General features: G+C 37.0%; 1 protein-coding gene and 1 pseudogene across 2 annotated transcripts in view; one reads left to right on the forward strand and one right to left on the reverse strand.

Annotated features, from left to right (window-relative positions):
• The window catches only part of PAWR (pro-apoptotic WT1 regulator), a 114,282-nt gene that overhangs the window by 28,417 nt on the left and 59,558 nt on the right, over positions 1-26,307 (reverse strand). For both annotated transcript variants that reach the window (XM_006734944.3, XM_081822116.1), the window contains 2 exons: positions 13,529-13,660; positions 2,179-2,213 (listed from right to left, as the gene is read on the reverse strand). In XM_006734944.3, the coding sequence (XP_006735007.2) occupies positions 2,179-2,213; positions 13,529-13,660 (167 nt within the window). The remainder of the gene's footprint in view (positions 1-2,178; positions 2,214-13,528; positions 13,661-26,307) is intronic.
• On the forward strand, positions 8,713-11,785 carry LOC102736461 (large ribosomal subunit protein eL15 pseudogene; annotated as a pseudogene).

Raw genomic sequence — 26,307 nt, forward strand, 5'->3', positions numbered from 1 at the left:
ATTTATTTTATAACAGGATTAAATAGGGCTAAATCTTTGAAAGCTGAAAATTAACAAAACATGCTCTAGGTCATGAAAATTAAAAAAGTACCAGTATAGGAACAGGTCCCAAGCAAAATAATGGTCTGAAAAGCTTAAAAAGAGAAACATACATGACGGAAAACCAATCTTCTTCCTTATTTAACACAATGAAATGTAAATGAAGTTTTTGATGAGTATTTATAAGAAAATTATTCCCTGTTGATTCTACTTAAAGAACACTAATCTGAAAAGTGTCAATTATAACTCAAGGTTTACTATTTAATAAGTAAATATTTATACATTTATTAAGTCACTGAAATTTATCTTTATCCCCAAACCAAAAACTAATCATAAAAATGTTTTTGGTTTGTGAATGTGGCATGGAAATAAGCCAAATCAAAGCTATTTGACTGGTAATAATTTCTGGCAAAAGAAAAGAGATTCTTTCCAGTTTAAGCTATTCATGTTAAGTAAAAATTATTAAGCAATGTATAACTGTTAGACACTTAAAAGAATCACAGGTTTCATTATACCTAAATCAAAATTAGTCAGAAATGAAAATTAAAACAGAAGCAGTAGCAAACATACAAAGTTCACCTGAGACAGTTTCGCTTTCTTACCCAATTGTTGATTATTTTGGCCTTCTTACCTTTTTCTACTTGTAGTAGGTATTATGGCCCATAGTAAAAACTAAAAATTGAGATTTATATGTAATAGTATTAAAATTAGAGCTCCTCTTAATCAATGTTTTATTTTAGATGGAATATAATAATCAAAACATACAAATAGAGGAAATCAAAGGTTTTATAGGTATGCTAAATTATATACCCAGGTTAATCCTGCCCTTTGCAAGTCATGTCTTGCCTTTTTTCTTTTTTTTAAGTGTATGACAGTTTTATTTAGATACCACATTGAGTAGGGTATCTACAAGCACACATCTAATAACCTGTCTTGCCTTTTTAAAAAAACTTTATTTTAACCAATGTACTATAAACTTAACCAATAAATTTAGGTAGATGGTGCAAGCATGTGTATTCTGGAGTCAGGCTGTCTGAGTTCAAATCTTGACTCTACTAATGACTAACTAGTCTTGTTCCCTAGTGAAATTATTCTACCTCTTGAACCCCACTTCTCTCATCTACAAAATGAAAGTAAACATTGTACCTATTGTACCTACCTTTTAAGATAACTGCGAGAATTGAATGAGATTGCTCTATGTAAAGCACCTTGGACATTATAAGCACTTGATAAGGTTTACCATTATTCTATGATTATTAGCACATCCATGACCACATCGTCTGTAACCTTTATGATGTCACCAGGGAAAAAGAAAGCTGATAGCCCAAGCATCTCCATTAAACAACTTCTCATATCTAATTTTGATTTTCTTCTTATACACGTACATACATACTCTCAAACACGTTTTCTGGTAAAAGCATTACTCATAGTGTAGAAGACTTGGTATGGTCTGAATGCTCTGCATCCTCCCAAAATTCATATGTTGAAATCCTCATGTTCAATGTAGTAGTATTAGGAGGTGGAGCCTTTCAGAGGTCTTTCAGAGGTGCTTAGGTCACAAACGTAGAGTCCTCATGGATGGAATTAGTGCTCTGATAAAAGCAATCTGAGAGAGTTCTTTGGCCTCTTCCATGCCACAGTAAGGACAGAGCAAGAAGTTGTTAGTCTGCAACCCTGAAGATGGCCTTCACCAGAACCTGATCTTGGTGGCTCTCTGATCTCTGACTTCCAGCCTCCAGAACTGTGAGAAAAGTAATTTCTGTTTAAGCCATCCCTTTCTATGGTGTTTTGTTATGGCAGCCCAAGTTGACTAATAAAAGTAGTATACTTTTATTTTCAATGTTCAAATACATAAGAGAAAATGATTCTAAGTTTCTATTTTGCTAATTTCATCAGTTCCATACAAATTCATGGTATGCACAGTTTTCAAAGACAGCAGGGTATGTCAGAATCAGTCATGATCAGAGAGACATTACTATACTCCCACCTACAATGTAATTTCTTCTTAACAGCACAATATTAAGGTTTCTTATTTTTCAACAAGCTGCTTGAAACAGTTCTAGTTAGTTAGGCCATGGTCAGACAGATATTACAGTCATGTTTGTAATATGTTGTAAGTTAAAACTTAGGGAGTCTTACCTTTTATATCTGCCTGAAACTGTTCTAGATGGGTCCTATAAAGCAAAAATAATGACATCAGTTTGGGTGTGTGTACAAGAACACAATTCCACATTATATAAAAGTTAATAATGTTTAACTTTGAAAGAAACTAATTTGGAACAAATATCATTGCTTTAAAAAACTGACAGTGCTGGTCAAACAAAATAAGACTCTACATCTGATTTCTCAGACAAAAACAACCACTTTTTAAAAATTATATTTCTAATTTAGAAGATTTTTAAAACTCAGAAAATTGAAAAAGGAAGCATCATTCATCAACCAATCAGCTTAAATCATTTTTGGAAGCCAATGAGCATTTAAAAACACAATTAGAATCAAACATATATATATACACAATATATATATACATGTATCTCTCCCTTCTGTTTTTAATGCCCTCAATTAAAAAAAGATTCACCCCAAATACATATAATGATTAATGCTTATTTTAAAAGACAGCTAAAAATTAAAAGTAAGAAAGTACTCTTTATGCTGATTGTATGCTATCCAAAAGAAAGGTTGCTGAAAGTTAACATTAACCACTGGGGTGGGGAAATTATTACCTTGCAATTTACCGGGCATTTTTCTGTTCAATCTTTTTTTTTTTTTAAGATTTTATTTATTTATTTGAGAGAGAGAGAGAGAGAGTGCGCACCTGGGAGCAGGGAGAGGAGCACAGGGGGAGGGCAAGGGGGAAAGAATCTCAAGCAGACTCAGCGCAGGGTTTGATCCCTCCACCCTGATCATGACCTGAACCGAAACGAAGAGTCAGACACTTAAGCAACTGAGCCACTCAGGCATCCCTGTTCAATCTTTTTTTTTTAAGATTTTATTTATTCATTTGAGAGAGAGAGAGAGACAGCAAGAGAGAGCATGAGCGGGGAGGAGAGGGAGAAGCAGGCTCCCTGCTGAGCAGGGAGCCCAACGCAGGGCTTAATCCCAGGACCCTAGGATCACGATGCCTACCCGACTGAGCCACCCAGATGCCCCAACCCCTGTTCAATCTTTTAATAGCCAAGGCTCTCCAAATATTTTTTGCAGTTTCATTTTAATAAAATCAGTCAAAATGAAATGATGAGTCTTTTTAAAAACTGATCACTCTTTTCTTCTAGTTATCATTTAAAGTATTCAAGAGAGACTCTACAGTTAAAGAATGTCTGATGTTAAAATCAGAGAATCCACTCCCTTTATAAATAAGATGACCAGATTCCAGGGCGCCTGGGTGGCTCAGTTGGTTAAGCGACTGCCTTCGGCTCAGGTCATGATCCTGGAGTCCCGGGATCGAGTCCCGCATCGGGCTCCCTGCTTGGCAGGGGGTCTGCTTCTCCCTCTGACCCTCCCCCGTCTCATGTGCTCTCTCTCTCTCATTCTCTCTGTCTCAAGTAAATAAATAAAATCTTAAAAAAAAAAAAAAAAGATGACCAGATTCCAGACTAAAACAGCAAATGCTGATTGCATGGTGCAATAAAGGTCATAATCAATGTAGAGGAAACAGTATAGCAAACCATATGGTTAAGAGTTAAGATTTAGATCCAAGTTTCAACCAGACAAGCTTCAGTAGCTATGAAGCTATGGATAAGTTATTTAACTTCTATCAGTCTCAGTTTCCTCATCTCTAAAATAGGAATAACAATGTCAATGTTACTGGATTATTGTGGGGATTAAAAGACATAAGTGAGTAAAAAAATTACACAACTCCTTTACAATAGGCTTACAATTTAAATTTTGCAGCTAAGATTTTTTTTAAACTGGGATACAGAAAAATCTTTACCAATTTTTCTAAGTGGAATTTTAGTAAATCTGTCTCAATTATTCCAAGTCAGTATATTCCCATTAGAACAGCCTAACCTACTTATTTAAATAAAAGTTTATCTCAATTTTTCATGTCCGGCATATATCTTATTTTCTGGAAGGTGGGGATTCCCACCTTTGATTCCTTTTTCCCCCAAACCCCAGCTCAAATAGTATGCCATAAATATATATCGACAATGTATGGAAATAACTTCCCTAGTAATCTGCCACTACAGAAAAGTACCACTTTGGAATTAACCAGTTGCAGAAAGTAACCAGGTGACAGACAGGATACTAGAAGTGTCCGTATGTATGGGCTTGACCCCTTAACAGATTACCTCTGAGAAGTTATGCTTTGACAGCTGGTTTCAAGACATTTTAACTCTCCCCACCTTGCATCAGCTGTTCTTACAGAAGGGAGTAACAAAGCCTAGCAAGTAAACTTAAAGAGTTTCTTATTAGCTTGTATTAAAGTGGCAGTCCCTAAAGATGGGGCAGATGAATCTTTGTACTTTATACATCAAACATGTAAACAAATCGCCTGTTTACAAAAATATTTCTAATAATTAACAACAAAAAATATACTTTGTAAAATCTAGCCTTTAAGTTATTTTTAAAACCATAATAACTAGATTAAAATGTTTAATCACTGGTTATTTAGATAAAGCAGAAAGAAATACTAAGCTTGTGTCTATCCAAAGTACATTTTACTGAATGTAGATGATTATGATGTCATATGAAACTTTTACCCCTAAATTTTCACAAACAGTACTCAACATTTTATAAAGGTTTTCATTTATAAATTTCCCTAATCTTACTCTACATGAACTAAAACTAAGACATAACATTAAATGATGTCCATCTAAATATGAATTAGAAAAAAATGTTAATGCCATAGGTTCCAAAACAACACTCTCTCTCAGTTTGGTTATAACTGAAATATTTTAAAACATGACATCAGCTTGATTGCCCAGACTACATTTTACTGAACTGGAGTAAGCAGAATTGCTAAATGAGAATAGCCTTTATTGGATTTATTGATTTGTGGGTTATTGGTCACTGACTGAAATGATATGAACATTGCAATAAATCATATTTATGAAGATTAACATAGGCATTTTCCTAAATATGGTAAAAACTTTGATTAATACAGATTTAGAGCAGAATTTTAACAACTACAGAAATGTGAAATGAAGGCTGTTTTCAGCAACACTAACTATAGTGGCATTATACTAATTTTATACTTTGACCCAATTATAAATGACTTAAAGTCAGTATAAGAGAAGTTTCTAGGGGCGCCTGGGTGGCTGAGTCATTAAGCATCTGCCTTCGGCTCAGGTCATGATCCCAGGGTCCTGGAATCGAGCCCCGCATCAGGCTCCCTGCTCAGCAGGAAGCCTGCTTCTCCCTCCTCCCACTCCCCCTGCTTGTGCTCTTTCTCTCGCTGTGTCTCTCTGTCAAATAAATAAATACAATCTTTAAAAAAAAAAAAAAAAAAGGGGCGCCTGGGTGGCTCAGTTGGTTAAGCGACTGCCTTCGGCTCAGGTCATGATCCTGGAGTCCCGGGGTCGGATCCCACATCAGGCTCCCTGCTCAGCGGGGAGTCTGCTTCTCCCTCTGACCCTCCCCTCCTCATGCTCTCTCTCTCTCATTCTCTCTCTCTCTCTCAAATAAATAAATAAAATCTTTAAAAAAAAAAAAAAAAGTTTCTAGTTAAGTATACTAATAAGGAAGTTATATAATATCAGTTTTCCATATTTCTCACAGCTTTTTTTTAAAACAACTAGTCACTTAAAACATATCTCAATGAAGTTTCACACAGTATTTTCTATATAGCTAGTATAGAAATCGGTAAAATAAGAACTCTGATCAGATCATTCCATGTTCATGTCCAAGATGTGTAAACAATTAGAATTTAGGCTTATTTCAATATAACTACTGTTTCAATAGTGAAGATTCTGAAGCAAACAGAAGAGACTTAAGCTTATTCTTTATTGGTAGATTTATATAGGGTCTTTTATTAGTTTACATATTTTGTAACTAAATGTTATTTCACAGTAATTCTAGTAATCATATTACATTCCTTAACAATGGAATGTTCCCCCTCCTACACTGTTGGTGGGAATGCAAGCTGCTGCAGCCACTCTGGAAAACAGTATGGAGGTTCCTCAAAAAGTTAAAAATAAAGCTACCATACGACCCAGCAATTGCACTACTGGGTATTTACCCCAAAGATACAAATGTAGTGATCCGAAGGGGTATGTGCACCCCGATGTTTATAGCAGCAATGTCCACAATAGCCAAACTGTGGAAAGAGCCAAGATGTCCATCAAGATGAATGGATAAAGAAGACATGGTATATATATACAATGGAATATTATGCAGCCATCAAAAGAATAAAATCTTGCCATTTGCAATGACGGAACTGGAGGGTAATAAGCTGAGTGAAATAAGTCAGTCAGAGAAAGACATGTATCGTATGACCTCACTGATATGAGAAATTCTTAATCTCAAGAAACTGAGGGTTGCTGGAGTGGTGGGGTTGGGGGGGTGAGAGATATTGGGGAGGGTATGTGCTGTGGTGAGTGCTGTGAATTGTCTAAGACTGATGAATCACAGACCTGTACCTCTGAAACAAATAATACATTATATGTTAAAAAAAAAAAGAAGAAGAAAATAGCAGGAGGGGAAGAATGAAGGGGGGAAAATCTAATGGGGAGACAAACCATGAGAGACTATGGACTCTGAGAAACAAACTGAGGGTTGTAGAGGGGAAGGGGGTGGGGGGATGGGTTAGCCTGGTGATGGGTATTAAAGAGGGCACATACTGAATGGAGCACTGGGTGTTATACACAAACAATGAATCATGGAACACTACATCAAAAACTAATGATGTAATGTATGGTGATTAACATAATAAAAAAAAACAACAATGGAATGTTCCCCAAACTGGACAGGCTATGTTAGTATGAGAACTAGCATTAGAATAAATTGGGAGGAGTGGTAGTCTGCTTCTCATGTGCATTCAAAATGGTCATTTACAGATGGAGTTTAAAGTGATTTCTAAACTCTTGCCAAAAAAAGAAAATTGGGTATTTCTTGAACAAGAAATATTAGAGAGAGAAAAAGCAAAATCAACCTCTACAGTGCAGCAAGGGTCTCATAATTTTAAGAAGGAAATGCTTGATGTTTTTACACATTAAATATACAAATATAAACTTCACCTCAGATTTGTTAACTAGAAACCTCTGTATTTCTGTGGCAACAAAGACTTCCAAGCAAAGGATGACAACTCAATAATTACTATACCTGTTAAAGTTGACAACTGCATTCTAAATGGGGGCAGGAGGTAGGAGATATACCAGTACCACTGAAACCACTTATAAAAACTACAACTGTTAAGAGTGACATTGGTCTTGGGGCGCCTGGGTGGCTCAGTCGTTAAGCGTCTGCCTTCGGCTCAGGTCATGATCCCAGGGGCCTGGGATCGAGCCCCACATCGGGCTCCCCGCTCAGCCAGGAGCCTGCTTCTCCCTCTCCCACTCCCCTTGCTTGTGTTCCCTCTCTCGCCGTGTCTCTCTCTGTCAAATAAATAAAATCTTTAAAAAAAAAAAAAAGAGTGACATTGGTCTTAAAAGTTTCAAAGACTATGTAATTAGACCTTCCAATAACCCCAAAGCCTGTTATACAACTGATTTAAAATACACTTTGCCTGAAATAATCTTCCTTACAATGGGATGGTTTATATTACTAAAGGGAGGGGGAAAGACCTAAATAGCACTTAGAAAATGCTGGCAAGGCACAAACTGTTTTGTGTAAGTTTAAATAAAACATTCTGCTTTAGTCAAGCTTAGAATGGTCAGTAAGGAAATCCCATGAATTGTCTTTACAGGTGCAGTGGCAGACAGAACTTGTAAAGTATAAACAAATATAAAAGCATACATGAAATAAGATCAGAGAAATACAAGACCAGCTAAATACAGCAAAATAATACTGAAGTTATTCAAATAAACTAATTACTGACAAAGCCATAGCCCTCGATAAAATTATGGCATAACATGCTAACTGGCCCTCAGGACTAACTTAAAGTACCTATACTGGTAGACATAATGTAGCAAAGTAACACTGCTGAAGATGAATGCAGAACAAAATATCTGTAATGTATAATTGATAGAATAGCTAAGAAAATGGAAAAAACAAGAACTTTATCAAATTAACAAAGATTAAAAAAGGAAAAACTCACCACTCCCCTTTCCTTTCTGAATGCTTCAGTCCTAAAACCATTAGGTGTGGCAGAGCTAGATGGGGAGGAAACATAGTAGCCCAAACCATGGTATCAGAATACTGGAGCCCTACATGAAGAGGAGCTGCCTGGCATAGAGAATCAGAGTCCAAGCAAACTGACAAGAACATCCATATAGCAGGGGGACCTGGCGTGGCCTGAGAAACCAGAGCCAGAGCAGAAATGAGGATGTCTACAAAGCAGGAAAGGGAAGGCAGACTATCAGTCCTGAGACAATGTCAGAAAGGGAGACCCATGTAGGGGACATCAAGAGGCCCAAGAAGGGTGTGATGGTCATTCATTCTAGAGGGTGGCACAGAACAGAGTTTTAGAGCCCCAGAAGGGTAAAGAAAACAGCATGGCATGGGGAGTTCGCAACCCTTGAAGAGAGCCTCTCTGCAGAGAGATGAACAGGGATGATGTGCCAGAGCCCAAACACGATGAAGAAGAATGTCCACACTGAGCGGTATTCTGGCCTGAAGGTGTCAAAACCCAATGAGGTTGATGAGGGGTCTCCATGGAGAAGCAATTCAGCATAAGGTCTCAGAGTCTGAACATGAACAAAGACCCTAGGGAAGAGCAGCTTATCACAGGATGACAGAAGCTAAGCAGTGTAAGGAGGGAATCCTGGCGCATGGGGGCGGAGGGGTGATCCAGTGTGGGGAGTCACAATTCAAGCAGGGTAAGGAGGGCATCCTACAGCCTTGCATGGGATGCTCAAGCCTGAAGAGAGGGTCAGCAAGTGTTCATGCACAAAGAAAGCCAACATGGGATGTCAGAACTCACTTGTGGTGAGGAGGGTATAAATGTGGGGAAGGGAGGGCGCCTGGGTGGCTCAGACGGTTAAGCGTCTGCCTTCAGCTCAGGTCACGATCCCAGCGTCCTGGGATGGAGCCCCACATCGGTCTCCCTGCTCAGCTGGAAGCCTGCTTCTCCCTCTCCTACTCCCCGTCCCCCCTTGTGTTCCCTCTATGTCAAATAAATTTAAAAAAAAAAAAATCTTTAAAAAAAATAATAAAAAAAAATAAATGTGGGGAAGGGGTGACAATGGAAGATAGGTTACATAGAAGGGGACTGAACAAATAAGAAAACATTAAGGATAATGGGAGTTTCTCAATGTCACAAAAGGGAGTTACAACTACTAGAATAAAACCCTATAGTATTAGATTAGTTTGGAAGTTATCAGTATAAATTAGTTTCAGTATCTACATAGATGTAGGCAGGTAGACAGACAGAAGGCAGATATTTATATATATACACACACAAATAGTTTGTAGGTCTATACACAGAGAGGGACCAAGAATGGTGACATTTCAGTAACATAAACAAACCTACAGCCCAGATCATGGCTTCAAAGTATTTTCCAGTAAAAGGAATCAGAGCTCCTTAGCTTCTTAAAGAAATGGCTGTTCCCAACCCTGGTGTAGGAAAGTTAAAGATGAGCTGTAACATCAGATTATGCCAAGAAGTATTCCAAAAATGATGGAGATGTGGCAAAAGCTCCAAACCGTTTCCACTGGCAAAATCTGGGATAATCTGAACACCAAAATAGATAATGGTGTGGTAGGCAGAATAATGACCCTCAAAAATGTCTATGTCCTAATCCCTGGAACCTTCAAACATACTAGGTTATACAGCAAAGGGTTGCTAATCAACAACCCTATATAGGGAGATTATCCTAGATTATCTGATGGGCCCAATGGGATCACAAGATTCATTAAAAGTGGAAGACAGAGGCAGAAGGTCAGAGGGAGATATGACTAAGAACAAAGGTCAGAATGACAAGCTGCAGGAAGTACTCAACCCACCATTTCAGGCTTTGACAGAAGGAGAGCCATAAGCCAAAGAATGTGGGTAGCCACTGGGACCTGGAAAAGGCAAGGAAACAGATTCTCCCCTAGAGCCTCCAAAAAGGAATGCAGTCCTGATTTTTGCCTTTGAAGCCTTTGATTTTAGTCCTTGATATTGGCCAATCAGACCCGTGTTGGACTTCCAATTTATAAAACTGTAAGATGATAAATTTGTGCTGTTTTTAAGACAACAAATTTGTACTGATTTGTTACAGCAGCAACAGAAAACTAATACAGATGGTAACAGTATAATCCATCAGATAAAATAGGTAATAGTGAGTCAATACAGATAGACAGATATAAACACAGGAAGATGATAAGAGAAGGTTTGATGGGGATTAAGATATCTACATGGTTCAAAGCACTTACCCACAAAATATTTTTTTTTCTGTTGAAGGATTTCATATAATCAGCAGTTCCACAAAACACTTATTAAGAAAGGGAAAATAAAATAACTGCCCTATAATCTTTTAAAGTGGGAAGATTAAGAAATTTATTTATTTTTTTAAAGATAGACTGATCTGACAGAGAGAGAAAGAGAAAGAGAGAGCACAAGCAGAAAGAGAAAGAGAGCACAAGAGCGGCAGGCAGAGGGAGAGGGAGAAGCAGGCTCCCCGCCAAGCAGGTAGCCCAATGTGGGGCTCCATCCCAGGGTCCTGGGATCATGACCTGAGCCAAAGGCAGACTCTTAACCAACTGGGCCATCAAGGCGCCCCAAGATAAGAAATGTAAAGAGAGACAGACTGCTTCATATTAAAGGAAACTAAAGAGATAACAGCAACTAAATGCAACACCTGATTCTGAATGAGATCCTTCTGCTATACTTTAGAACATTACTGGGATAGTACCTGAAACCTGAAAAAGGTCTAAGTATTATATGGTAAGAATGTGTCATTTTCAATTTTCTTTTTTTTTTCATTTTTCATTTTCTATTTTTAAGAGCCGTGTTGTGGTTATGTAGGAGACTGTAGAAAATACCCCGTAAAGGGAAGAAAGGCTCTTTCCTTTCTGTCTGGTGGCAGCCATCTGCTCAAAGCTAAGCCAAGGTGGGCACCTACAGTCCATCCAGGAGCAAGCTACGGAGGAAGCAGCAGTCGGCTGTAATGCACTTTCTTCTCAGGGGGCGCTGCGGGCAGTACCCCCAGCTCTCTATGCTCCATAGGGACCCTGCCCAACCTGGTCCAATAAAGCGCACAGACTAGGGTACAAGGCCAAGCAAAGTTACGTCATATGTAGGAGTCATGTGCAACGTGGTGGCCACAAATGCCCAGGTCCTAAGGGTGTAACCTATGGCAAGCTTGTCCACCATGGTGTTAACCGGCTAAAGTTTGCCCAAAGCCTTCAGTCTACTGCAGAGGAGCAAGATGGACACCACCGTGGAGCTCTGAAAGTCCTGAAAATTCTTACTGGGTTGGCGAAGATTCCACGTACAAATTCTTTCGGTTATCCTCACTGATCCATTCCATAAAGCTAGCAAAAGAAATCCTGACACCCAGTGGATCGCCAAACCAGTCCACAAGCACAGGAAGATACAAGAACTGACATCTGCAGGCTATAAGAATGTGGCCTTGGAAAGGGTCGTAAGTTTCACCACACTACTGGTGGTTCTTGGTGTGCGGCATGGAGAAGATGTAATACTCTCTAGCTCCACCATTACTGCTAATGTAAGTAATGTTTGTAAAATTAAAAGTGTTCCTTGTCTGTTAAAATTAGCTGTCTACAGAATGTTCCATGAATGCACTGTCAAATTATGAAAGTTAAAGTGCAATAATGTTTGAAGACTCTAAGTGGTGGTATATCTTGTTTCTTATAAGATAAATGCTTTTGTCTTTGCTTTATCTTATTAGGGATTTTATACGTCAGTGTTTAAAATGCTATTTGGTATAACAGGTATAATATAAGTTCTGTAAAAGTGGAATGCAGAAGCTAGCCATGTAGATTTGCTGGTGCATGTAATGAAACCTACAGCTTCACTGAGATGATGTAATGCTCTACTGGTTTACTCTCAAATGGCTATTTTTAGGGGTTTGGTAAGACCACACTTTTTAAAATTGGATTTTTCTGGAAATGTGAAGAATACCCTAATCTTTCATATATATATAAAAATATATATTTTATGGGCGCCTGGGTGGCTCATTTGGTTGGGCGACTGCCTTCGGCTCAGGTCATGATCCTGGAGTCCCGGGATCGAGTCCCACATCGGGCTCCCTGCTCGGCGGGGAGTCTGCTTCTCCCTCAGACCCTCCCCCCTCTCATGTGCTCTCTTTCTCATTCTCTCTCTCTCAAATAAAAAAAATATATATATATATATTATATATATAAATATATATTATTTATATATATAATTTTTATTTATATATGTTTGGAAATATGAAGAATACCCTAATCTTTTATATATATAAATATATTTATATACAATATATATAAATATTATTTATATATTATATATTTATTATATAAATATCTATGTTTACATATATATACACACACATGTAAAATCATATGCAGAATAATATAGTTAACTGGGGTCCACATTTTTAGGTTTAATCCAATCTTCCCTTTATGTAACTGCTGCTTCTAAAAGAGTAGTTTAAAAGAATGCCACCATTTTTAGGAGAATTGAATAAGCCTGTTGCAAGAGGGTTCTCTTACAAATGAAAGTAAATCCTGCTTAACCTAAGCAAAACTGCCTCGGTCTCCAGAGTACCACTGAAGTTCCTATAAAAGATGGAGGCTCCTGGTCCTATCCTACAACCCTATGGGATTTGTAGAACATTGAATTTCATACAAAACAGTCAGTAATGGTATTTACACTGGCGTATATTAAAACTGATGGAAACTGAACATTAGGTAAATGAGAAGAATTTACCTTAAGATTTGTAAGCTAGTAATCAATGCTAGGATGGCTATCAGAATTGTCCACTCACTTAAACTTACTAATTCTAACTTTATTAAGAGCAAAGAGGTAATTATTTTTCCTAGCTCTTTTTACAATAGGTACTGCTTAACTTGCTTAATCAGTCAGCCAGCAAATATTCACTGATCAAGAACTAAGAACCATACATACTGTTTTTAAGTCAAGAAGTATTTGGATAGAAGGAAAGTCAATGCTTAAATCCATTGAAAATACTTAAATGGAGCTGATGTAACCAAAACGAGAATGGAAAAATTATTAAAAGCTACTTAAAAATGATTGTTAAAATAGCAACTGACATCCTGGTATTTTTAAGTATTCATTTGTAAAATAAAAAAATAAAAAATAAAGTTTTAGGGGCACCTGGCTGGCTTCGTTGGTAGAGCACATGACTCTTGATCTCAGAGTTCACAATCAATCAATATATAATAACTCATAAGAAAATAAATTTTTAAGATAATTTTTTAAAATTAAATTTAAATAAATACTCACTTGTAGCAGGTAGGAACTGCCTGGATCTAATAAGCTGACAGCTTCATTCTGCATCGTGTTCTGTTGTGTAACTGCATCTTCACGTTTCCGCTCTTTCTGCCCTGCTTCATCATCTTCATATTCATCTAAGCACTAAAAGAAAAAATAGTTTCCATTTTATTTCTACATAGTACTAACAGATTGTACTGATAGTATATGAAGATACATTTGGATAGCATTAAAGAAGTATCTGTGCATTCAGAAACTAATTTATATGATAAAGGTGTTCCTTTCAGTAATATGTACATTTAATCCCTGTAAATTATCTGCTTAAACCCCAAGCTCCACACTGATACCCCCAACAACTTATCTTTTCTCTAGACTCTAAATAGCAGTGACAGAGCTTGCTTAAAGGCAATGTTTACTCATTCTTTTACATTCATTCAACAAGTAAACGAATGGTATCTACCTTAAACAAGGCACTTTTCAGAGGGTAACAAATGATATACCCAAGACATGGAATTTATAGTCTAGTGGGAAGTTAAGATGTAAGATATAAGACATATAGAGATATAGATAGAGATGCAGATAACTCAATGATAAAGGCCATTTTCCAGCTTAGTACTACCTAAGAGTATATACAGAAAGAGTATTTTCACCTGGGGAGTAAGTCTTCTACAAAAACTCTGTGGAAGAGTTTATAATTTAAAGGATGGGTAAAATTTAGAACTGCAGATACAGAAAAAAGAGAATTTCAGATGGTGGGAAGAGCATATGGAAAGGTTGTTGCTAAAAAGCTCAATCAACACCTGCATTATCTATCTCCAGACTCTACATGAAAAGAAGTCATAAACAGAAACAAAATTCTCTTCATTACACCCATTGTGGAATGGGTTATCTGTTCCTTGCAAATGAACACATTCCTTTTATTTTTAAGATTTTATTTATTTGAGAGAGAGAGAACGAGAGAGCACAAGCAGGGGGAGCAGCTGAGGGAGAGGGAGAAGCAGGCTCCCCACTGAGCAGGTAGTCCTAAATGGGAGTCGATCCCAAGGACCTGGGATCATGACTTGAGCTGAAGGCAGACGCTTAACTGACTGAGACACCCAGGCACCCCTGTAACTGAACACATTCCTAACCAATATCGCCTTAAAGGGTTCTGTGAGAGACAAAGAATAATGTTTCTGCAGGCAGTCTGTAAACAAGAAGGCACTAACCAAAGAAACAGGACTTACAAATTATAAAAAGAGAGAGTAAGTTAGGCCACTGTGCAAACTAAGAAGGGACACTGGAGTGCCTGGAATAGGAGGGACACAGTAGATAAGCAGCACATTCAAAGACACAAGGTCCATGATGGGAGATATGGAAGAAAGTACCTCTCTGAGATGGAGTCTTAAAAATTAGGATGATATGGAAAGGAAGTGAGGGGAAAGAATGAAAGGGGTGAGATTCCAGAGAATGCTCCTGCCCTCCCTGTAATGGAACTAACTGTGTGTACAGGTGTCATCTGGCCCTTGTCATGCACCTGGTGAGAACTGGGACTTGGGTTACCAGTGCAAGAAAAATGGATACTGAGGCTACTTGACTCTGATCCAGGAGACTAGTGTGATCTGCCATGATCCATGAAATGACAGCAGGCTAACGTGGTTAGCTTGCAAGTAGAGTAAGATCTCAAACCCTTCACAGTTCTTGACAGAGGTGAAGATCGGAAAGGCAAATGCTCTGATCACAAAGAACATAAATAGCCTGAGAAGTGTGGACTTTTCACTACATAACACAGAAAGATGTTATGGTGCTACAATTCCCTGGAATATAGTTTGTAAAACATGATCAAAACTGATGGGGGGGGCTGGTTCAGGGTGACTCAGATGGTTAAGTGTCTGCCTTCAGCTCAGGTCATGATCTCCAGGTCCCGGGATTGAGCCCCATGTCGGGCTCCTGGCTCAGTGGGGAGTCTGCTTCTCCCTCTCCCTCTGCCTTTCCCCCTGCTTGTGCTCAGTCTCTGTCTCTGTCTCTCTCTCAAATGAATAAATAAAATCTTCAAAAAAAAAAAAAAACTGATTGTGGGAACAGAACCTATATAAAGCAGTTCACAGTAGAAATTAACAGGACGAAAAGTGGAGAGTAGACAACAAAGTAGACAATTTGATCCTATGAAAAATAATGTATCCTATGTAGAAAACAGAATCAATAAAAGAAATCTAGTAAAGGGTACTAAAGTTTAAGAAACTAGTCCTGATTAGAAAAAGACTCTTAGGACTCTTAAAAAACCTTTCTCAGACAATAGATGGTATCATGTTTAATGGCAAAATATCAACAAAATTTAAAAGCAAAATCAGACTTAAGACATTGATAGCCATTCGACTATCAACATAGTTGTTAACATCACTCTGGAGGTGCTATCTGATAAAACCAGGTAAGAAAAATAAAAGATTTCAGCAGTAGAAAGAGGCAAAATTTCATCACTTCAGATGATACAATTTTGTTGAGGTAACATAAAAATATTTTAGAATTATTAGAGTTCATTACAATGGTTTTTATAGAAGTATGCAAAAATCGCTTCCCAAAGTAACATGAACAGCCAGTTAGATTGTATAATTTTAATAGTAACTATAAAAATAAACCAAAAAACTTTATGAAAAAAACTACACAATTTTACTGAGAAACACAAATTAAAGCCTATTCTTAAATGGAGAAAAAGCTAGTATTGTGAAGATGTCAATAATCTGTAAGTCAATTTATAAGCTGAATAAAAATTCCAATCAAAATCTTAAGGAATTTATTCAGAAAGTACGGGTGACCATCTGAGTAAATAAATACAGACGACATCCAGAAAACTTACTTTTTAAAAAAGTTATGACAAAACATTCACTCTAACATTAAAATGTATAAAACCACAAAAATAAAAACTGTAACTGAGGTCCTAGAAAAGAGAATAAAGTAAAGGAATTCTTCAATACACATTACTGAGATAAGAGGTCAATCATTTAATGCACAGTAGGGGCTGAGAAGCAAGTATGTAAGATCTGGAAAAAATAAAGAGTAGTCTCATCTCTAGGCTTCTACTCCATGAAAGGGATCATCTCATTCTCCAGTACCTGGACTGCAAAACTCTCTGACCATAGAACCGAATGTCAGTAGCATAATGCTAGAACTCTTAAATCCTAAAGTACTGTAGACAGAAAGTAAAAGTTGAAGCAGATAGCCATGAACTCCCTGAGCGCTGGGATATTTTATTTATCTTTGTTTTCATTTCCTGAGATCCAGTCCCTCAACCTCAATAAATGAGACTCCCTTACCAGCACATTAAAAAGAGGAAGAAGAAAAAATTCAGTAAATGCTTGATAAATGAATGAATGAGTTACCAAGATAAGACAAATCAGGGAGATGGACTGTAGCACCCCAAGTTAAAATGGAATATTCTTTTCTGTGGCAACACTGTTACCCACTGACCTGGGAACCTATCCATCACACATACTATCTCTGTGGAGAATGTGTGCATCTTACATTCCAGGCAGCTTTTAGAATAGGGATTACTTGGGCACCTGGGTGGCTCAGTTGGTTAAGCGACTGCCTTCAGCTCAGGTCATGATCCTGGAGTCCCGGGATCGAGTCCCACATCGGGCTCCCTGCTCAGCAGGGGGTCTGCTTCTCCCTCTGACCCTCCCCCTCTCATGCTCTGTCTCTCTCATTCTCTCTCTCAAATAAATAAATAAAATCTTTAAAAAAAAAAAAAAAAGAATAGGGATTACTTGATGAATCATAACTTCCCTCCAAGGTTCTTCTAAGCAACCAGTGCAATTCTTTTAGCACAAGCATCCTACAAATTCTTTAAGCTATCTTATATAACGGGGATAAATACACCTGGAGGAAACTCTGGTGGAAATGGTGAGAAGAAAGAATGAAAGCAAAAAAGAACTGAGTTACCAGACCAAGGTAAGTTAAGACATTTTTCACTTCTATTTCTTGCAAAGATTAATAATTCTCTAAGTGCACAGCTGATGGTATCCTTAATGGAGACAGAGTTATTTTTTTTAAGATTTTTTATTTTTAAGTAATCTCTATACCTAACATGGGGCTCAAACTCACAACCCTGAGATCAAGAGTCACATGCTCTACTGAGCCAGCCAGGTGTCCCAACAATAATTTTTAAATAAGTACCAGCAAAAGAGAACCAAAAAGAACCCAAACATGTTTTAATGTTTTTTTCTACTAATCATAAGCTTTTTATCTGAGAGAGAAAAAGATGAGAAGAAAATAGATGCTGACTTTATATTATAATTACACCACGTGGAACTCAATGCCATCTTTTCCCAGCTCTCATTTCCAGATAAACATAGTCATGTCAAAGTTACTCTCTCCTTTTACATAGATTAGAGAGAAAGAACTGCATGAGAACTGGGTTAACAATTATCTTAAATTGAAACCAAAAAGTCAAATTTTATGAAATGACATTTTTTAAAAAAGAAATGAGAGTAAATATCACTGATTGTCACCAAGCTCTTTGCTATTCCCAAAACTGCATTTTGGAGCACCAGTATTTTGGCAAATAAAACTCCTGAACAAAACAAAGGTATGATTTTCATTCTTAATAACAAATTATTAAGATTAAGATGCTACAATATGTTCTATTTTTTTTTTAAAGATTTTATTTATTAATTTGACAGAGAGAGAGAGAGAGAACACAAGCAGGGGGAGCAGCAGAGGGAGAGGGAGAAGCAGGCTCCCTGCTGAGCAGGGAGCCTGATGCGGGACTCGATCCCAGGACCCTGGGATCATGACCTGAGCCGAAGGCAGACGCTTAACCAACTGAGCCACCCAGGCGCCCCTGCTATAATATGTTCTAAAAAATTATTCAGGCATTGCTAATCTGACAAAGTAACCAAGTAAAAAGGAAATCAAGACATTTTTAAAGTCCTATTAGTTGGGATCAAAAAATGCAACTCACAGGAAAAGAAGAGGAAATTCAGAAATAGATCCAAATACACAGACAAACTGAGTTTACAATAAAGTGGAAATACACACCAGTGGGAAAAGAGGAACTTTTTAATATGTGGCTTGGGGATAACTGGATAGCCATATTTAAAAAGATGAAATTAGATTTATTCCACATACCAGAATAAATTTCAGTGCATCGTTAAAAATGAGCAAAAACTGAACAGACATCCCACCAAAGAAAATACAGGCATTGCAAATAAACACATGAAAAGAGGCTCAATATAATTAGTTATTAGGGAAATATGAAATAAACCTTGACAGGCTATCACTACACATCTACCAAAATGATTAAAATTAAAGACTAATAATACCAAGTGTTAATGAGGATTTCAAACAACTGAATATCTCCTACACTGTTGGCAAAAACTCAAACTAGAAAACAGTTTGGCAGTTTCTTTTTTTTTTTTTTTAAGATTTTATTTATTCATTTGAGAGAGAGAGAATGAAAGACAGAGAGCACGAGAGGGAGGAGGGTCAGAGGGAGAAGCAGACTCCCCGCTGAGCAGGGAGCCCAATGCGGGACTCGATCCCGGGACTCCAGGACCATGACCTGAGCTGAAGGCAGTCGCTTAACCAACTGAGACACCCAGGTGCCCCTCTTTTTTTTTTTTTTAAAGATTTTATTTATTTATTCGACAGAGAAAGTGAGAGAGTACAAGTAGGGGGAGCAGTAGAGGGAGACAGAGAAGCAGGCTTCCCGCTGAGCAGGGAGCCTGATGTGGGGCTTGATCCAAGGACCCTGAGATCATGACCTGAGCCGAAGGCAGAGGCTTAACCATCTGAGCCACTCAGGTGCCCCAGTTTGGCAGTTTCTTATAAACTTAAATATACACTTACCATATGACCCAGCAATTCTACTCCTAGTTATTACCAAAAGAAATGAAAACATGTTCACTCAAAACTTGTACTAAAAAAAAAAATCAACTTTTTTCATAATAGCCAATAACTGGAAACAGTTCATAAGTCTACCAACTAGGGGCGCCTGGGTGGCTCAGTCGTTAAGCGTCTGCCTTCGGCTCAGGTCATGATCCCAGGGTCCTGGGATGGAGCCCCGCATAGGGCTCCCTGCTCAGCGGGAAGCCTGCTCCTCCCTCTCCCACTCCCCCTGCTTGTGTTCCCTCTCTCGCTGTGTCTCTCTCTGTCAAATAAATAAAATCTTTAAAAAAAAAAAAAAAAAGAAGTCTACCAACTAATTAAAGAGATAAACAGTAGTACAATCATGTAGTGGAATACTAACTCAGTAACAAAATGAATGAAATCTCAAAAGCATTATGCTAAGTGAAAGACACCAGAAAATAAAGACTATATACTATACGACTGCATTTATATAGAATTCCAGAGAAAGCAAAATCATAGTGACAGAAAGCAAAATCATAGTGACAGAAAGCAAAATCATAGTGACAGAAAGCAGATCAGTGATTGCCAGGAGTTGGGTGCTGAGTGGATGGGGCTGACTAGAAAGGAGCAGAAGGAGTGATAGAAATGTTCTATATCCTGATTCTCATGATGGTTTACCCAGATGTGTACATTTGTCAAAATTCATCAAAGTGTATCCTTAAAACAGTAGCATATTATTGTATATAAATGATAAACTAATAAATATGACATAAAAAATATAATAGTGGAGGTATTGAACAAATGGCATGGTAAAAAAAAAAAAGACTGAACCTAAATCTGATTAAGCTTCTAGATCCAACTACTAATTACAGAAAATACAGAGGACATAAAAACATATTAGATAACCACCATGGAGATGCAATCATGAAAATCCAAATTGTAGGAAACTCTAAGCAGGAGTCAGAAAACTGAAAAAACAAGGAGGAAATATTTTAGTCTCCTGGGCTACATAAAATCTCTTGCCTTTTTTTTTAACAATCCTTTGAAAACACAAAAACCATTCCTAGCTCTCTGTCATACAGAAACAAGCCTCTACTAAGGCTTAAAAGACAGCCAGTTTCTACAACTAAAAAACTGCAAGAAAAAGAGGAGAGAGAAAGAAGAGACCCATAAATCTGAAACTCAAAGGACACATGAACCAATCCCAAACATATGGACCTCCTCTGCATCCTTATTAAAGGAAAGTATTTTTAAAATTGTAATTTAAGAGACAGTTTGAACAATGCATATATGGTAAAAGTAAGTCTCAGGAGTTTCATGAGATTAATGATCTATTTTTAACTTTTTTAGGTATAGTGATATTTCTTTTGTTTAAAAAAAAGATTCCTTGTCTTTATACTGAAATACCTAAGATATTGATGATATACAATGAAATAATAGGTCATCTGAGATTTGCTTCAAAATAACACAAGAAATAAAATGGGTAGTGTGTGGTGGGTATAGATAAAACTAGCCAGAAGTTGATAACTGTGGAAACTGAAGGATGGGTACATAGGGGACTTCATTATACCATTTTCCTTACTTTTGTATATGATTAATAGTCCCATAATAAGGTTTTTTAAAAAGCAATAAAATTTAACTGACCATTTACTAAATAACTAAAACTAGATAAATATTTTATTCTAAGTAGCATAACACTTCTGCTTCTAGAGAACAAAATGATGGAGTATTAGTCACAAAGTATTTTCCAAGAAATGGGAAATGTTTGCAATTTCATGCAGAGTAAAAAAAAAAGATATGAATGAATGACAGAAAGAAAAATACACATTATCTTTAGATTGATCTTTTTTTCTTTATGGTTGTCTGTAAGGCGTATGTTTGATTAGAAAATTATTTAAGAAATCAGATTTTGGAATCACAAAGACCTATATTCAAATCCCAGGTCTGTAACTTAAAATACTTAATTGCGCCTACTATTAATTGACTCTCTAGGTTGTAGGGCCCTGTTTAGCACTAACATCTAATATTTCATAAAACTCTCACAAAAACCTTAGAAGGTGTGTACTACCTTACAGAAGAGGAATATGAGGATTAGAATTAAGTAAGAGGCTCAAAGACACAAAGCTGTTGAAGGGTGCAATCAGAACTCCAACCTAACCCTAAATTCAATTTCCAACTGCCAGGTATAACCTATTCATCAGTCATGAAATTCACTTAGTACATCACAACCCAGAATTTTATGAAAAGAAAATAGAATAGAAAATATCAAAGAACACATTTTTTGTGAAACTTTTGCTTTAGATTATCTCTGAATATACTGGCTCACTTAGTACAATACAGAATTAGTAGGAGTTGCAGGGAAAAAAGAGTGGCTATGAGTTGACAATGGCTGTAGCCAGATGACAGCTGGATAAGCATTTATCTACCCTGTATTTCTGTGTATCTGTATTTTTATTTTTTATTTTTTAACTTTAAAGGGACTTTCTGGAGGTCAGGTCTCATTTCCACATCTACTTCAGTCACTGACAGCAGACCAAGCTTCCCCAGGTCTCTTCCATCACTGTACAGACTCTCATTGCCATCTTATTCTGTACATTCTATAGCCTGATTCAATCCTGTATCCCCCTCCTCTCCCTTCCAAATCATTCCACTGTATCCTCTGAATTCCTGTAGATTAATATTTTGCTCTCCTCAACTGCAGAATGAAATCTAGCTGGCTCCCTGAAAAAGCCCTTTCCCCTATAGCTGTCTCAACTGAAAGCTATTTGTGTTTTAATTTCTCTAGTGTCTTCTGACTACCACTCTAAGAGCAAGTCTCTCCTCTGGCCACAAAGCTCTAGCCCAGTGATTCTCATTCAGTCAATACCACTCCCTACAAGGCATGGAATTTTGTGAAGGCATTTTTGGTCATATTGATGAGTAAAGGATGCTACTGGTTTATGGATGAGAAGCATGGAATGAATATCTTGCAATTTCAAAAATTAGTCCCTCTAAGAAAGAACTGACCCACATTCCATTCAACCATAGAATGTAATACTGAACAAGTCATGCAGGTGAAAAATCTATTTATAATTATCTGAGCCTAAACATATTTTACCTCTAAAAAACAGTGTGTTTGCAGCATTTAAAAATATAGAGAGATCTTTCCAGAAAGACAACTATACCCTGTAAATGATATTTTGTTAGTAATCTTATGAAAAAATTTGCCTGACATTTCAGAAAATGTCACTAACAGCAAAACTATTCATGGTATTTTAGTCATTAATAAAGCACACTTTTATCAGTCCAAAACAAAGTTTGAAAGCCAATGCACTATTTTTATAGCTCTAAGACTTTGCTTGAGGCAACAGACTGCACCATCACAATAGCAGCATCACCACAATATATCACACTTATAACAAAACATGACATATATAGTATATCTTCAATGTTTGCTGAACTAAATACTGGGGTGCACAGTGAAAAAACGAGACTAGACTGAACCAGGTTACAAGGACACTGAGACTAAGGAGAAACTGGGGCTTAAAGTCCTAAATACAAAGTAACCAGCCAATCATCACTTAATTTCTTGAACAAATGAGAGACATACTGGTTTTGAAAGACTAACCATAGAGTGATATATATGTGAAATACGCAAATAAACTTGACTTAGAAATCTTAAGGCTGTAGTTTCCACTACTAAAATTTTTATTACTATACCTCAAAGGTTTTTTGGGCTTTTTTGTTTTTTTCAGCTCAAACTCATTTCCCTTTTATTAAAGTCCAAGTTACCATTACATCATTTGGTATTCAATAAAGGAAAACTTTTTCAAATAAGGTAAAATGTCATCATCAGTATTTCCAGGTGGTTGTTTACAGTCAAGTAGCATCATGCATAAATCCTTGAGAAGCCCATCCATGAAGTTTATACTTTGTCAAGGCCCAATTCCTCTGGAGTGGGGAATCTCAATTCATTTAAAGTTGATCTAAGTTCCTGAATGACTTAGGGGTAGATTTCCTTATAAGGTCCAGCTTTGTCCTTAACAACCTCTAGGATGCAAACTGCACTAGCAAAATCATTTAACCACCTGCATGCCAGCAAAGCAGCATCACTGATTTTGGGTTTTAGAACCACATCATAGCCAACAAGCATGTTCATCCCTTTACACAATTTTCAGGCATCAGTATCTGGCTTGTTGAAGTATGTCACCCAGCAAGCATCAAACTCCTCATCTGTTTCCTGTGAACCACAAGAGTAGCAGCATACTGACTGGACAGTGGCAGCGGGGCTGACGGCCTGGGGCCAGGTACAGGAGGCCTCAAGGGCTGGTGAGGGCCGTTACAGCTGCCGCTACAGTGTCTCTGGTAGAGAGTGATGCCAAACCTAATGGTGAAGGCAGCCTGTACTCTAAGTCAAGGTTTTTAATATATCAAAAATGTAGTAAGTTCATAGAATGAAATAACTAAAAAGGATCCATTTCATGGTAGCTTTTCCTTATCAATTTTATAAAGCAGAATTCCACAAAATTCAGGAGTTCAGAAAAAGCAATCAACATATCATTTGTCAACTTTATTCTTTTTAAAAAAGACGTATTTATTTGAGAGAGGGAGTGCAAGTGTGTGAACCAGCGGGAGGGGGGTGGGGGATGGGAACAGAGAGAAAGGGAGGAGCAGACTTCCCCGCTGAGCACGGAGCCCCACTGAAGCCCCACAGAAGCCCCACTTGGAGCTCAATCTCAGGACTCTGAGATCATGACCTGAGCTGAAATCAAGAGTCAGATGTTTTACCAACTGAGCCACTCAGGCGTCCACATTTGCCAACTTTAAACACAATTTTATTAAGGTATTTTTAAATGTTTCTAATATTTGGAAAACCGCATACTCCACAGGACTTTTTACTTACATTAGTAAGAATTCTTGGACACTAGGGGTATACCTAAGCATAACAGATAATCATCATTCACAACTATTACTTATCTGAAACTATGCATACAAAACAAAATACAATTCAAAAAATTGTGATTCAAACACATTAGAAATTGCTAAAATTAATTTTTGTTAAATATAAATGCTTAAGCCAAGTTTTGAGACTTTGATATTTTGACAGAATAAACTGTGTGATATACTATCTAGTTCTTGGAAGAGTTCAGCTAGATAACTGCTTCACATTCCTTTCTCTTTTTTCACATCTGTTCTCTTTCATAAGCGATGAGTCTTACAAAGAATGAAACAATTCATTCATCTCCAAACAATATTGAATAGTTCATAAAATCCATTAAAAAATGCTACTTCCTTTAATTTTCAGAATCCCCCCAAATTTTAATATCCTCTTCTATCCAAATGCTGAAGTCTATATAACATATGCACATTTGATCTTAAAATAAAGAATCCACAAAATTCCTTAAGTGTTCTGGTTTTTCAATAAATTTTTGCAAAGTATAAATACTTCTCTATAAAGCTCTAGCACTAGGGAACAGGGAAACATTTTCTTCATATGAATCAGAATGAGGACAAAAATTACAACAGAACTAAAATGAAATGCAAATTTCAAACAGCCAGGAAAATTTAACTGTATCTATGTATAATAAATCATATAAATGTGGCTCTAAAAGCATTCTGATTGTCCTCTGCATTTAAAAGAAAATCAAATAAGCAATCCTAGCAAAGCTTTTAGGGAAAAGAAAGAAAAGCTATATAGCTCCAAGAAAATGAAAAAAAGTTTCTATTTGGGAGCACACAATTACAAACCATGAATATGGGTAAGTGGCCGTGCTTTCCAAAATGAAAAGTTACTATTATCCATGAAAGGCATCAGGAAAGTTGAGATTTTCTTCAGTAAGACCACGTCAATCCTATCAGTACCGCTGTGCTTTATCTGTATCTCTCTGGTAATACCCTTTTTACATCCTCCATTACTCCTTTATCTAGCATATACCAGTCTGTCATCACTCAACCTCTGCCTAGCTTTTCCTTACCTTCCTTCCCCTGCTCCTAAGCCAAGAGGCTTATTTTGACTGGTTAAACAAAAGAAACTTTCCAACATAACAAAAAGAAAACTGAAATAAGATCAAATTAATAAGTATCTCTACATGAAAAGAACTGAACAAAATGAACAAATGACCCCTCTCTCCTCTCATCAGGTGGCTGAAAAAGCCATGTATATCTGTATCACAATGATTACAAACGACTACTACTGCTAGTACTACTACAACTACTACTACTATTACTACTACTACTACTACTGCACACAGCCCTAAGTCAGAAAGTATGGGAACTAAATGGAGTAAATTAAAATGTATGAAATTTCCAAAACTACTTATTAAACAATAATTCAGTAACTGAATGAGTTATGCTAACAACTTTGTAACATCTAACAGAAGCACTCTGATTTCATGGATTTAAAAGCTGAATTTACAATAAAAGTTAGCATTTTCAATAAAAAAGAAATCTTAGTTGTAAAGAATCCCAAAATATAACCCTCCAAAAACACAAAATGAAACCAGAATCTCATTCTTACACAGTTTTAAAGAACCTTTCTCACCATTAAAATCTGCACCAATACCATCAGATACGACTCAGCCATGGTCAGACCCAACCACACAATCTTGTGCTGGGATCCCATTGGACCTCGGACCTAAGCAAGTGTTAAATTCTCTATATAGCAATATTCATGATTAGACAGGTAGCACTCAAGCACTCTCATTTTCAGCCATTTCAACTAATACTAGTAATAATAATTTTTTAAAAATAATTTTAAAACTGTAGTTAGGTACTTTTAAACAGAAAATGACATTTTTCATAATTACAAAATTAATGTACATTACCAAAACACTTTTTTCTTTTTAAGATTTTATTTATTTATTTGACAGAGAAACACACAGCGAGAAAGTGAACACAAGCAGGGGGAGTGGGAGAAGGAGAAGCAGGCTTCCCGCGGAGCAGGGAGCCCGATGTGGGGCTCCATCCCAGAACGCTGGGATCATGAC

The sequence above is a fragment of the Leptonychotes weddellii genome, chromosome 5 (assembly GCF_054177405.1).
Source record: "Leptonychotes weddellii isolate Sample4059 chromosome 5, ASM5417740v2, whole genome shotgun sequence".
Taxonomy (NCBI): Eukaryota; Metazoa; Chordata; class Mammalia; order Carnivora; family Phocidae; genus Leptonychotes; species Leptonychotes weddellii.